A 14,467-nucleotide genomic window follows, 5' to 3' on the forward strand; every position below is an offset into this window, starting at 1 on the left:
AGGGGGAGAGGAGATGAGTCTGCCACTGGAGCCCCACCCTGCAGCCTAGAAATGCCCAGAAACTGGAATACCAGAGGCGCTATCTGCCCGGGAGGGGCTGTGCCCGCAGACCTGATGGAAGAGCTTCTTTCTCCCCGAGTGTCCCTGCAGGCCGAAGGTCCCTCCAGTCCTTCCCTGGACTCAGGCTCTGAGGGAAGGCTGCAGGCTGCATGGCCTGCCGACCCGCAGCTCCAGGACCACGTGGAGAAAGGTGGGGAGGAGCGCCAGCTGGGAGCCAGGAGCCTGCTTGGACTTCACAGAAACCTGCTCCTGTCCTGAGGCCCACACGCTGGAGATGGGTAATCCTTAGCCGAGCCCATCGTCAGCAGCCCCTTTCCTGCCAGGTCCTGGCCCCAGGACAGGTGCAGGAAGGGGTTTGCCCACATCTGTGAGAAGGCTGGCTCCAGAGGCCGGAGCTCTCAGGTGGAGGCGGGGCACCCCTCGCTCCCCAGCACCCAGGAACCCTGGGCCCGAGGAGTTGTCAGGCTAACGAGGCTACCCCACCACCACTCCATCTGAGCGTGGCAGGCTGTGCCGCACGACTGGCTTCAGGTGGCTCTTCTTTAATTAATGGCATCCCAGGCTCTGCAGGGAGCTTCACCCCACAATGAATGGCCCTCTCTCATTAGAGGCAGGCCTGCCATGATGTATTCAGGGCGAGGGCCAGGATTCATTTCCCTGTCTGTGGGTTGGGGATGGGAGGGAGTGGGGAGGCAGCAGGGAGAGATTTATATCGAGTGACTTGGATTAGCTGCAGCTGAAACATGACCCCATCAACGCAAGCTGCCTTCTTGGGGCTAACCCAATGCACCTCTGCTGACGAGAGGGCTCTAGGGAAACTAAAGGGAGGGCAGAAGGTCTGGTTCTTGTTCGCTCTGGGCTCAGGCTGCAGCTCAAAGGCCCAGAATTCCTATACAACCTCCAGAAGCCCCTCCCCAGCCCACCCACACACATGGTGTGCAGTGCAAGCCTGGCCTGACTCTGAGCTGATCTCGCCTTACCGAGAGCCTCTTCGTGGCCAGGAAGCTGACCCACGGGCTTCACAGCTATATCAAAGCGCTGACCATGGCAATCAGCTGTTTCTCTTGCTTTCTATGGGAAATACCCTCACTCCCTACCTCAGAGGAGGAGTCCACAACGTGGGAAGGCCCCACGTCTGCAGCTGTGTGGGCAGGACCCAAGTATGTGTGCCCATCTCAGACCTCGGGCTACCCAGCACTCGGGAAAAGGCAGGCATCAGTCTAACGTGGAAACATGTGGGCAACACCGCACTGCACTGACCCCTTAGGCTGAACCTCACCTCCAGGGTGGGGGGATCCTGAGCAACACTTCTTCTCTCCCCCACAGCGATCCTGAGACCGAGCAAAGTGGCCTGGGGTCTTCAAGGCAAAAGGGAAAACGTGCCCCATGTTTCCAACGTACTTCTCACAGCCCTGCAGAGGCTGCACTCTGCTAGCCACAAAGGTGGTTTTAGGCCATGGAGCTGGGTAGGTTCAGGCTGGCAGCAAACAGCACACAGGCCTCGAAACTTACCCTACAAGTCGCATTAAACTTGCTGTTCAGTTTTGCTTGTGCTTGGGAGAAAAATCCTACTTCAGAGCCTATCCTCCATCCTCGGCCCTCTGAGAACACCCAGTTCACTTAGAGAGATGGAGGGTGGGCCCTCAGCTGCTGCTGCCAGCCAATCAGAAGGCTGCTTTGCAGACCTGCTGTGTCCCAGGGAGGCCAGGGCAGAATGCCTATCATCTGTACACACAGGCTGCGTGTCGTCCACGCTTTCCCTGGCCCTCGTGGTGGAGCATTCATATATCCTTCCTTCCCTACTCAGAAAGAGATGTAGCTCAGTTCCGCTTTGCTAAGTCCTATTTGGCAATGTGTCTAAACACATGCAAACTTAATTAGTTCAGGAGGGGAGCCCAAGCGCTTGCAGTGACAGATAAAAGTATCAGGAAATGAGACAAGTCAGGACTGCCAGGGAGTTCTGACTCGAGCCCCTCCCCCCAACAGGCTGCTAATCAAAGGTGATACAGCTCCATGCCGGGACCAACTGGCAAACCCATGGACAAGGTTCTCGCGAGCTTAGAGACTCGATGAGATGCCCCACGTGCTTCCAAGGATACTATAGAACAGAGGTTTCCAAAGTAATATTGGCAATGATCTGAGGATCCATTCATTTGTAGATCAGCAAGCAGCCTCTCAGACAGCCCCAAGCCATCCCCCACCACATCTCCTGGCCAACCACGTTCCCAGAGCAAAACGAACACAACGGTCCAGCCCTCCAACCAACGCCAGCCAGGTACCAGAAGCCTAGGGTGTCAGAGAACATCCCAAGGCTCTGTCACTCAGCGCAAACAAAGGGGAGGAGGAAGGGCACTCCCACCAAGCCCAAAGCCATGCTGGAAGACAGAAGCAGATGGTCAGATACCCAAGCGGTCAAACATGGCAGCTTCCAGAGTTCAAATCCCTGCTACAAAGTGGCTGTGTGCCCTTGACAACTTACTTACCTCTCAGTGCCCCAGTTTCCTCCCTCATGTGTTAAAAAATAATTTATTTCATAGGATTGCAGTAAGGATTAAATGAGATAACACATAAATAGCACAGCAGGACTCCTGGTATGTAGTAAGTAGTCAATAAATGTTGGCTATCCTTATTATCTGATGTCACTTTTCCAGATCAGTTCTAGCCCTCAGTCCTGGGGACACAAATGTCTCAGAGAAAGCCCTTCACATTGCTCCTAGGACCAAGCCCTGTCCCCCTCACCCAGGCCCTTGCACCATCTCACCCAGTACCCCCCTGCAGGGCCCAACATCCAGTGCTGGCAGGGGAACCCAGGAGCTTCTTGGCATGAGCAGTGCAGTCCTCTACCCCCTCACACTCAGTCTGGGGCAGGAGGATCTGAGATTTTTTCTTCCATTCCATTCTCCCTGAATCCACTCACTACCACCCGCTGCCATTCTTCCTGGGCAGGGATTCTACAGGCCCACTCCATGCCTTAGTTGTCATTTATTCAACACACATTTATTGAACAATTACTACATGTCAGGCATTGTCCTGGGGTTATAATGGTGCACACAATCTAGGGAAAGAGACAGACAAGTCTAGGCAGCTACAACACAATTTCATGTAAGAATAAGTACATGTACTCCAGGAACGTACAGGAAGGCACCTAAAAAAAGATGTTAGGAGGGATCCTTAGGAACTGGCCAGTTAGAGCACCTGGCTAGGGGTAGGGGGAGCCTGAGTACATAGAGAGCATCAACAGATGAGGCTAGAGAAATAAACAAGAGCCTTGAAACCTTCAATAATCAGTGTGACTTTGCCTAGAGGACAAGGGGAAGCCTTGAAGGGTGTTAAGTGGGTATGATGTAATCTGCTACAATTAGGAGAAAGAAATATAAGAAACAGGACAGCTGGAGAGACCAATGAGCAAGAAGACATTCGTAGGAATCCAAGAAGAACAAGGTGACCTGAACTAGGGCAGGGGTAGTGGGTTTGGAAAGGCGGCAACAACTGTGAGAAACCTCTGGGAGAAAGGATCATAGGGTCTGGCAATTAACTGGTTATGGCTAGAGGGGGGAACCAAGGAAGATTTTCAGTTTTCTGACAGAACTACTGAGTAGATGGTACCAGTGAGTCATTATTCAAGAAAATGCTGAAAGACAAGGTGTTGGGAGAAAAAATAGCACCTGAGCTTTAAGTTTTAAGGCTTCCTTGATAGCTCAGCAGGTAAAGAGTCCACCTGCAATAGAGGAGACGTGGGTTTGATCCCTGAGTTGGGAAGATTCCCTGGAGGAGAGAATGGCAACCCACTCCAGTATTCTTGCCTGAAAAAGCCCATGGACAGAGGAGCCTGGCAGGTTACAGTTGATGGGGTCGCAAACAGTCAGACACGACTGAGCAACTAAGCACAAGCTTTAAGGGTATCTAGGTAAGATAGAGAAGAGGAGCTGGATATGAAGGCTCAGAGTTCAGATGGCAAAGGGAACAGATTCCTTTTCTCCAGTGGGATCACTGCTGCATGTTGGTTCCATTTCTCATATAGAGGAAAAGATGAGAAGACAGCATACAGAGAATAGCTGAGGCTGAGAAATAGATGAGATCACTCCCATAAGTGTGAGTGTGTAGGATACAAAGAAAAGACAGCTAGGAGAGAGATCAAAGAAATGCCAGTAGTTAAGAAACACCAAATTTAAGAGAAAAGGAAAAAAGAATCATAGGAAAAGGAAGGAAAAAGTCAGAGAAACAGGAGACATAAGTAGAAATGAAGAGTGCTTCAAGAAGGAGGAAGTAGGCTGAGGAGAGATGCCAAGAGGGCCCAGGAGGACCCCCAGCAAGCCTTTCAGATGCCACCTACACATCCCGCGAGGTACTGTGTACCCCACAGAGTCCTCCCCGGCATGTGCTTCCTCTGCCATGGGACCTCTCTCCAGAAGACAGCACTCTCTGCTCTCCCATCGTCCTGGCTGCGTGACCCTCAGCAGTCCCTGTTGAGACAGAGTGTGTGTGTGTGTGTGTGTGTGTGTGTGTGTGTGCGCGTGTGTGTGTGTGTGTACTCGTGCGCACTAAGTCGCTTCAACTGTATCCAACTCTTTGTGACCCTATGAACTGTAGCCCACCAGGCTCCTCTGCCCATGGGGTTCTCCAGGCGAAAATACTGGAGAGGGTTGCCATGCTCTCCTCCTTCCTGACCCAGGGATCAAACCCACATCTCTTGTCTCCTGCATTGGCATGTGAGTTCTTTACCACAAGTGCCACCTGGGAAGCCCAAGTCCCCGTTGAGTATGTATTCCCAAAACAAACAGTAAGTAGGATAATTTGAGCAAGTATCTTTTTTTTTTTTCAGAGACAATGTTTGTCTGTACTTGAAACAAGAAGGGAGAGCCATGTAGTCTAGAATGGTTTCAATCATCTGGAAAAAAAAAAAAAAGGAGTGTGAATTCAGGAGTGACTTCACAGAGGTGCTTCCACCTGCCTCCTGACTAGGTCTTCTTCATGATGGATTAAGAACAAAATAATACAAAAAATTTCATGTCCGAGTATGGAAGTAACTGAAATAGATCTCATTTTCTTTAGCTAGACAGCCTAGTATTAAGAGCTCTCCCCTAGTTGCCATTCTTATAAATTATCATTATTTTTTCAAACTGTTTGCTACCCAGGTGGCTGAGTTTTTCGTTGCAAAATATTAGTTCAGATGGTCTCACACAAACTTATGTTAAATGTTAAATATCTTTTGATCTCCAGACTTTCTGGTCCACATCTGCACAGACCAACAGAGGGGTGTGGTATGCGAAGTGCACAAGGAGAGCAGGGGAAACACCTAAGTCAAATGACAGCCCTGCACTCACACATTTGGCCTCCAACAGCAGGAAAACGCCCTGCTCCCAAGCTGAGGGGAAGCTGCATGAGGGCACTCCCGGCAGACCCGGAGTGGACCCCTGGATCCTGCTCCTCCACAGCGGGATCTGATCATCCTGACCCCCTCCTCCAAAGGGCCTCTTCCCCTGAGGCACGGAGGACCAGGTCCACCCTCATATCAGCTCTTCTTATCCCCCAGCCCACTCTGCAAACCCAAGTCCTCCTGATCTGCTCCTCTTCTTAAACCCACAAGCCACTGCGAAACCCTGTGGCCTAGCTTCTAAGCACCTGTGCCTAGAATGCCTCCTGACTGGGTCTTCTGGCCGTTCAGCTGGCAAACCCATGTCTCCAAACTACAGGTGAAAAGGTAAGCTCCTCAAAGGCAGCGCCTGTGCAGATGTCCATCCTCACTGCATCTTCCCTATCCTCCCACCATGCCAAAGACAGACGCCCTTTACAGAGACAATACAGAGCCTGGATAAGCAGAGGAGAGAGAACACTGTGAAAGAACACTAAACTCTACAAGGAGCTTCAGGAAACAACAGGTAAGGCAATGGAAAGGCAGGTCAGGTAGGGAAGGCAAGCCGACCAAGAGCCAAAACCACAAGTGTCGTTTCTTAAAAACGTTTAGAAGGAAAATGAAATCTGCACCCACTGTATTAAAACCCACCTGAGCGGAATCTGTGACGACAGCTTCAAAGCCCACGTAAACCTGAGTATCACCCCATTCAGGCTGACAAAAGACGGACACAAAATTAATTTGTTAGGATGGGGGGAGATTTCTTTTCTCCAGTGGGATTTCCACTGCCACTTCAGTCCCCATTTCTCAGTGCCACACTAATCAGGCCCTTTCCAACAAAGTGATGTGCAGCTGGCTGCAGGGAGAGGGAGGCTGCTGGGGGCAGGGGGCGGGGGGAGCAGCAACAAGAGGGAGCGTGGCTCGGAGAGACTAGAGTGGGAAATGAAAATATTTGCTGAGTTCCTTAGACTTAAATTTGAAAATAGATGTCAAAACAAGAAGTGAGCCACATACTAACAAGTTGTTAGGTCAGTTTACCACCACCCTTGTCAGGCTCATCAGCAGGCTTTACCAGGCATGAGAGAAGGTGATGCTTCTGACGAGAGCCATCTGACAAGAGGCTCCGGGAACACGGAGAAGCTGTGCGCCGTCACGCAGCGCTGCTTAGGTTTCCTCTCTGGCTGTTTTTATTTTGTTACACATTTAATTAAGAGCCTTCCCAGCAGTTACGGGAATCCTGCTTCGAAAAGGCGGCCACAGAGCTCTCCTCCCCCCGCCCCTGCCACCAGACATCTGACTCCTCCCTGCACTCTCGCTTCCAGAGCTTGGCTGGCCTTCACGAGCCAGACCCAAATCAGCCGCCAAAGTCTGCCCCAGTCATCTCTTCTGGAAGCCATGTGGCCTTAAGAATTCCATTCTGCCTAGCTGGGTCTACCAATTTGAGCATCAGGTTTTAATTTGCCTTTGTTTTCTCACCTATAAAAGAGAGACACCACCTCCTACCCAAGAAGACAGGTAGGAGACTGAGAGACACATGGCATGTGCTCATTAACACATTTAAAAATTGTACTTTATCACAGTCACTGCCACTTTCAAAAGGGTGTATTGTTTGTATCTGGTGCCTTAATTTCTTATTCCTGATTTGTTACACATGCATCACTCTTTTCCCTTCCTTTTTATACCCTTGCTCCTTGCTTGTACCATGAGCTACCTCGAGAGCAGAGACGGTGTCTCTATTTGTTTGCCTTCTCAGAGGCCCTGGCACTTATGCTGGGGGAACACACTTCAACCTTCCGTGCCTAAACAAGTTATGGATTTTAAGATTCTGCCAATCTAACTGGTTGTTTTTCCTTCATCTCCCAACTGATCTAATTTCTTCCGTTTAATGAAATTCTTTTGGCATCATAGAGTAGTAATGTTACAATAGAAATATCAACTAAGAAATAAGATCAGAAACATAAAACGTAGTTCTTGAAACTGATGTTAGCTGTCATTTTCACGTTTTCTTTTTTTCCTTTATTCCCTCACTCCCTTAGTAGTTAAAATAAAAAAGTGAAACAGCTTCTCTCCAGGAGGTAAAGGAAAAGAGTAACCCAGAAACTGTGCTCATTAACATCTGATTTTCCTTTCACATGTGCTCTGACTCCCCAGCCCGATCCCTCTTATTGATGACAACAGTTCCATCAAGATGCAAAGCAGCCTCCTAAGTCACCAAGATTTGTCCAGGGCCCGCCATGCCAAGGCTTCCAATGCCAGCCATCCCCTCTCCTTGTCATGGAGAAACCGACCCCAAGCTTTGGAGGCCCAGCCAGATAGTCCCCAACATCATGGGCAGGAAAGCTCTCACATACGCATACAAGCACACGCCATTCACCCCTATCACAGAAGATGCTGAAATTGGGTGTTTGGGACATGAACACGCCAAAGAGAGAAAGCCACTGGGAGAGCGGGAGTCTCAGCTAACTAGAGAAACCAGGCCTCTGGCCTGGGCCACACGAGCCCTAGAACCCTGGGTGTCAGCCTGTACCCTGCCCCACCCCGGATACCGTCTCCTGTGTTGGAGCTCCCTCCCCAGGAGTCCCTTCTCACTTGAGTGCTCAGAGCTGCTCAGGATATGGAACGCTGTAAACCAGAGCAACAGCATTCTTCCTCCTCACCCTCTCCTCGGAACCGTCCCCTGACTCAGCTCTGCCTCCAGGCACAGCCCCTGTAAGTTCCCCAACAATGAGTGTCACGGGGAGCTCTGGAGCGTGTGGTACGCAGTCAGTGCACACACATGATCTCAGGCCTGGGGGAGACAGGTGTGCGGGCGAGTATGTGACCTGGGCCTGCTCTTCCTCCCGCCTCACCTAGAGGGTTGGGTCCAGTAGCAGGCTAGACAGCCACCCGGGTGCAGAACTTCACCTCAATGCCCAGCAAAAGGCATAAAAAGGATCTTGGTGAGAAAATAATGCCTGAATTGGAAGGAAATGTCACTCCAGAGCCATGGCTCCCCACCCCCACCAATACGCCATCCTATGCTCAAAAACTCACACACATACACACACAGAATGCTCGTTGCTGCCTTCAGTCACAAAGATCACAGAGGTATGGATCCTATCAGTGCTCAGCACACAGCGCCCCCCTACTGCCCAACCTCCACCCTGCTTTCGTTCCCTGGGGACTTTCTGAAGCCAGGTATCCATGAGGGTAGACAAGAGGCCGAAGTGTCAACCCAGCAAAGGAACCAGCTCTGTCTTCCAGAACTGGGACAAGACCAGGAGACAAAGGAGAAAAAGCAGTGGGGACAAGGGAGGAAAAGAGGAGGCTGGTGACCCGGCAGCAGCATCCCTCTCCCATCCCCACCCTGGGCTCTCTGTGGGATCATCAGGGCCTCGCATCCCACATGAGAGCCTAACATAGCATCACGGTTAGGAAGATGGACCTTGGAGCCAGGTTGCCTGGGTCTTAATTCTGGCTGTGTGTGTCCCTGGGCAAGATACTTAACCTCTCTGCGCCTGAATGTCTTCATCTATAAAATAGGAATAATAAGAGTCCCAAGGGTTAGTAAATGAGTTACTATTTCTAAAGCATTTAGAAGAGTAAATACTATGTACTTGGTTTAGAAGAAAATTAAAGACCCTCTTTTAACTCCTTTCTTTCAGGGCAGTAACGTGTAGCCCACAATAGGAAGAGCTCTCCTAGCACAGGTAAGAAGGCAACAGCAGGGCTGGAAAGGTCCATCCAGAGGTAGAAGGCAGAGCTCCCAGCCCTCGTTCTGCCCAGCCAGCCCCCAGATCCAAGACTGCCTGACCCAGCTGCCCTGTAGGTTTGGACATTTGAGACTGTAAAAGGCAAAACCTGGTCCCGCAGGTTCCGAGCCCTGTCAGCAAAGGAGTCCTGCTCATACTCACATGACTTTTAAGTCCCAGTCTCCACAGGTGACAAAAATTGACTTGACGTTTGGATCTAAGAGGCCTTCCTTCGCCATCCACTCATCGACCCTCTGAAAAGTACACAACAAGAACAGATGAGATTTTCCATTTTTTTTTTCCCTGAGTCTCTGAAGAGCCACAACAGTGAAACGCAGATAAGCTGCTTGTAATCAGAGCAGGAGAAAACTGTAATCTTATCCTACCACAGCTCCACTCTGGGCTCTCAGCCTTGGCTCAGAACTATGGAGGCCCTGGCAGGATGATCCCTGCAGGCAGATCCCACAAGCCCAAGTGCTAGAGGGGTGGTGGGGGGCAGGGTGCCCCTCCACTCTCCCGGTGCCTGGCAGCCCACCCTGGACAGGATAAGGACAGAAGCCAGTAGGTCAGTCCAAATACCTCTGGTCCTCAAACAAAGGTACTGCCTAGCACAGACACAGGTTGGCCTGGACCATGAGAACAGGCTGGAAGAGGCCCCCAAGCAGGGAACTCCATAGGATCGTTTGCTTGTTTAGTCATTCCACCCTCCCACCAAATGTTTACTAACCAAATGTATTAATTTACTTATTCTCCAAACGAAGGTCAAGTTAACTTTCCCCAAGAGGCTAGCAGAAGAGGCTCCTCTGCCGGGCTGTAGCCCTATTCTGACAACTGGGAAAGCACAGCCTGCTCCAGTCGCTAGAAGTTCATCAACTGGTCCCAGAATCTGTATTTTTCTCCTCCTGGTTGGGGATTCAAATTCAGCAGAATCTTTTGAAGGCTGAGCTCAATTCCTAGACAGGGAAAGAAACTGCTCCTAAAGACATTTTAAGTCTTTCTTCCCCTTCATCCCTTGGATCCATTTTATTATTTGCACTCACACTGCAAGTACAAATATTAAAATCAGTATATAACGAGAGAATTATCATAAAGAATTCACGAAGCAGTGCCTACTTTTCAGAAGATCCCAGGCATGGGGCAAGAGTGCAGCAGATCACACCGCTGTGCCACTCACACAGGGGGATTATTTTTAAAGGCTATATCGCACAGTCGTTAGAAACTCGGGATTGAAAAATCAGACACATCTGGGTTCTAACCTTGGCTCTTCTATATCCTGGCTGTGTCACTGATGAGAAGTCATTTAAAAGTCATTTAACCCCTCTGAACTTCAGTTTCCTTCATCTATAAAACGAGGTAGGATGACTAACCTTACAGGGTTGTTTTGTGAATTATATGTGATAATGGATTAAGTGCCTACCTAAAAATAGACAGCAGGCTGGGAAGGGGAGGAAGACAGATCATCTTAATACAATGCAACAGAGGCATCAATGGAGAAGCACCCAGGATGCCATCGGACCAAGAAGAGGTGGAGGCCAGCCCCAGCTTTCACGGGGAAAGGCATCAGAAAGGCTGCATAAAGATGACTGAACTAGTGGCTGGGTGGCTGAGTTTGCCTGACAGCTTGGAACACAGGACAGGAGGCAAAGGCACAGACATTCTGCGTCTGAGCAACATCGTCTGTTTAAATTCTGCCTTTCCCACCAGACTATCAGCACCATGAAGGCAGGGGCTGTTAAGGTGTCTTATTCACTGTCCTAATCCCTAACCCAGCACAGTCCCTTCTCGATCTCTTGATTGAGATATGAGTAAGAAGTAATGTGACTGGAGTTCTGCAGTGACTGAAAGGAAGGGCAGGAAATGAGGCTGGGGGAGGCCAGACTGTGAAGGCCTTGTGTATGCAGCAGATAATGGAGAGCCCATGATAACCCTGGGCTTCCTGGATCCTCAGAGATGCTGGAGGTCTGGCCCAGCTGAAGCAGTCCTGGAGCAGGGCCGATGGTCCCATGCAGTTTCATGGCTACGGCAGCCCTACCTCCTGGGACATCAGGGCCAGACTCTGCAGACCCTCTTCACAGTCTGCACCCCAGAGCATCCTCTTCAGTGCAAGGGTCTCCCCGGCAGCTAAATTCTGGACGTTCCACTGCTGAATGTGTGTCTCCTGGGCCACTCTGGCCCCAGCCCTTGCACGGACACACACGCACACACACACATGCATGCACACATGCATCCTTTCCCTAGGGTCACCTAAAGAAAATTAGGTAGACATTACATAAGAAAAGAGGTAAGGCAAACCTGGAGCTCCCTAAGTCAGCTAATCTCGCTCCGGTTCACTGGCCTTAAATCCCCAAGGTAAGTGCCCCACCTGCTAGGGGGCTCCCCAACGCCCCAACTCCTGCACAGTGGTCCTGGAAAAGAGAGCAGGACAGGACAGGACTGTCAGGAGGCAACGCCCAGCAAGACCAGGCCTCTACCATGGGAAGCACTCACTGCTCCTTGGAAGCTTAGGGCCAAGGCCATTCACTCATGCAGCAGGTATTCAGTGAGCAGCTTCTGCTACAAGGCTGTCCAGGGAAGTCATGTGTTTGGAATCAAGCCTGTCCTTTTCCTTCCCTTCTCTGTTTGAATGGAGAGATGGCTGGAGGAACCACCAAGACAACCCGCAGGAGCCAGCCTTCCCGGCTACTGAAGGTGTGGAGAAGCCCAGTCTGAGACCGGCTAAGAACAAATGTGTTCAACAAACACCCATCTGGCCATCTGCTCAAGGCCTTGGTTAGGATGAGAACTAGCTCCTCAGCTCTTTAACCAGCTCAGGACTCATGGGAAAAAGCAGAGCCCAGTCTGGTCTCCTCGAGCCCCCAGAGACTCCCTCAATGCCAGCAATCTCCCCTCTTCACCCACAAAGTACACTGAGACTGGGTGAGACTCAGACTCCTCTGAGCACCCTGTTTCAGGGTTGGCTCGGGGTCAGCAGGAGGAAGCCTCCTGAAGACCAACCTCCCCCTCAACCAGCACCAGTCAGGAGAAAACTCCATAACCTCAACAGCCCTGGTTTGGTGCTGGCCCAGAAAAAGCATCTTCCTCCCAAGATCCCAGCCAGAGACACTCCAGGGAAAAGCTGCCTGTCCCCTGGCCTCGCTCTGGGATGCTGGCTGGAAGACAGGGATGGAAGGGTCCCCTCTTTCTCCTTGAGTCTGGTCTTGGACAGAGCAGTCCAGGCTGAGGAGACCCCTTAGTCATAGGGGTGAATCTCCCCACCCAAGAAGAGGGTCAGTGGGGCTGGGAGACACTTCAGGGCTCATCTTCTCCCAACCCTTCAAGAGCCTGACCAGCCACAGAACCTGGGCCTGCATGCTCCCTGGGACCAGGAACATATTCGGCCACTGGGTGAGCCTAGACCTGTCTCTCTGGCCCTAGTTCCACCCTGAGGAGCCCCAGGAAACTCAGTCTGCATTTCTCTCCTCCATGGGACAGGCCCTCTGGGCTCAAGAAAAAGATCGTCCTCCCTCTCCCTGCCACCACCCTACTCCCTCCAGCGTAGGTGCGCTCTGCTGTCCTCCCAGACACACGGCTTGCTCCTGCGATGGGGCACAGCTTTGGGCGTGTTGCTCTTAAGGATAAATAAAGCACCTAATGCGATCCACAGGCTTTTTCGCCTCTCCCCTCCCCCTAGAGAAGGAAGGGGAGGGGGGCTCTCTCCCTCTCTGCAAACTCCAGGCCAGCGGGGGTGGGAGATGAGCTGAGGCCAAGCACGGCTTCCCGATTCCCTAGGCTGGAGCACGAGAAGCAGCGTCTTAACCTTTTCCAGCTCCCCAAGGAGAATATCCCAGAAGTGTGGTCTCTGCCAAGGGTTCTAAAGCCTTTAATTTGATTTTCCTCACATAGGCAATTGTTGTAATTATTCTGATTAGTAATCATTACCCAGTGCAGCCTCCGCACCCCTGACAGGCACAATGCATCCAGCGGCAAGCTGCAGTGGGGCAGGCGGGCCGGCCGCACCTCCTGGAGGAGCTGACAGCAAACAAAAGCCATCAATGGGGAGTTCTGGGTGAGTTAATGAAGTGCTCACATGCCACAAGAAGCCAACACTAAAGCTAAACAAAAACACCTCCAGTCCCCGGGGCCGCCCGCAGTGCCGCAGCTCGGCTCCCCTGCTCCCAGCGCAGGCTGCCCGAGTCACCGGAGCCACCGGCCAGCAACAGCCTCGGGCTGCGAGCAGGCGGGGCCTCCACTGACTCCCGGGGGCGCGCGGACATCTTGTCAGTAACCCTGACAGGAACAGCTGGAGATGACAGATCAATGGTTCAATACTCTCAACAGCATGTCACTGATGTGACAGCAAATGTTATTCTAATCAAGCCATAATCATAGTCAAATTACATGGCTACATTCTCAGGAGGGGAGGGAGAGGAAGGTGGCAGGAAGGGGTCAGAGGTCAGGAATTAAAGGTCACTCAACCTACCTCCAGCACTTGCTGCAGGCTTGGCTGACCATCCACCATGGCTTGAATAATCCCGGTGAGCTGAAAGGAAAGAGAAATAGCCTATGGGTGGAAACCGGGGATGCAGGAACTCAAAGCTGGACTGGAGTCTTTTCTGTTTTCCTCCTTCTACAGTAAAAGCCTCTGACCTGCACAGCTGTAGGCTCCAAACCTGGCAGAAGCCTTGGGGATCACGTACCCCCACAACTTCCTGCCCCGAGATGCGGGTACATATCCACATAGGGAGCATGGGCTGGGTCTCAGACCTGTTTTCAGCTTTCATTTTGCAGAAAATACGACTTTACACATCTTTTGTATTCAGTAGGTGCAATAACTCCTCCCGAATTACTGTGCTAGTAGTCCGCCAGGCTCCTCTGTCATGGGGATTCTCTAGGCAAGAATACTGGAGTGGGCTGCCATGCCCTCCTCCAGGAAATCTTCCCAACCCAGGGATCAAATCCAGGTCTCCCACATTGCAGGCAGATTCTTTACCAGCTGAGCCATCAGGGAAGCTATCAAGGCTTTAGTTTTCATGTAGGCTGAGGGATCTTTCCAACCCAGGGATTGAACCCAGGTTTCCCGCATTGCAGGTGAGTTCTTTACCGTCTGAGTCACCAAGGAAGCCCAAGAATACTAGAGTGGGTAGCCTATGCCTTCTCCAGGGGAACTTGCTGACCAGGGAATCAAACCAGGGTCTCCTGCACTGCAGGCAGATTCTTTAGCAGCTGAGCTACCTGGGAAGCCCAAGTAAATTCACCTCCAGGCTCCTCAGGAGTTCCTGCAGAACTCAGGGAATGCCCCCACATGGGACCAGGACCTCTAGTTCCAAGTCCCCCTTTCTCTGAG

The 14,467-nt window shown here is 51.4% G+C and overlaps 1 protein-coding gene across 50 annotated transcripts in view; it reads right to left on the bottom strand.

The window, feature by feature from the left end:
* Positions 1–14,467, bottom strand: part of ERI3 (ERI1 exoribonuclease family member 3) — a 131,121-nt gene that overhangs the window by 76,285 nt on the left and 40,369 nt on the right. For 32 of the 50 annotated variants that reach the window (XR_015157945.1, XR_015157947.1, XR_015157946.1 and 29 more), the window contains 2 exons: positions 13,604–13,663; positions 9,307–9,398 (listed from right to left, as the gene is read on the bottom strand). Coding sequence is in view for 45 of the 50 variants with exons in the window: in XM_086384944.1 (XP_086241070.1) it covers positions 9,307–9,398; positions 13,604–13,663 (152 nt within the window). In the remaining 5 variants the exon portion in view is untranslated. Of the gene's footprint in view, positions 1–6,064; positions 6,128–9,306; positions 9,399–13,603; positions 13,664–14,467 lie in introns of all 50 variants that reach the window. The other 18 variants (XR_015157949.1, XM_086384665.1, XM_086384761.1 and 15 more) reach the window with 1 other exon arrangement.

The sequence above is a fragment of the Bos grunniens genome, chromosome 3, assembly GCF_055505025.1.
Source record: "Bos grunniens cultivar Pamir isolate PY7600 chromosome 3, Bosgru_T2T1.0, whole genome shotgun sequence".
Taxonomy (NCBI): Eukaryota; Metazoa; Chordata; class Mammalia; order Artiodactyla; family Bovidae; genus Bos; species Bos grunniens.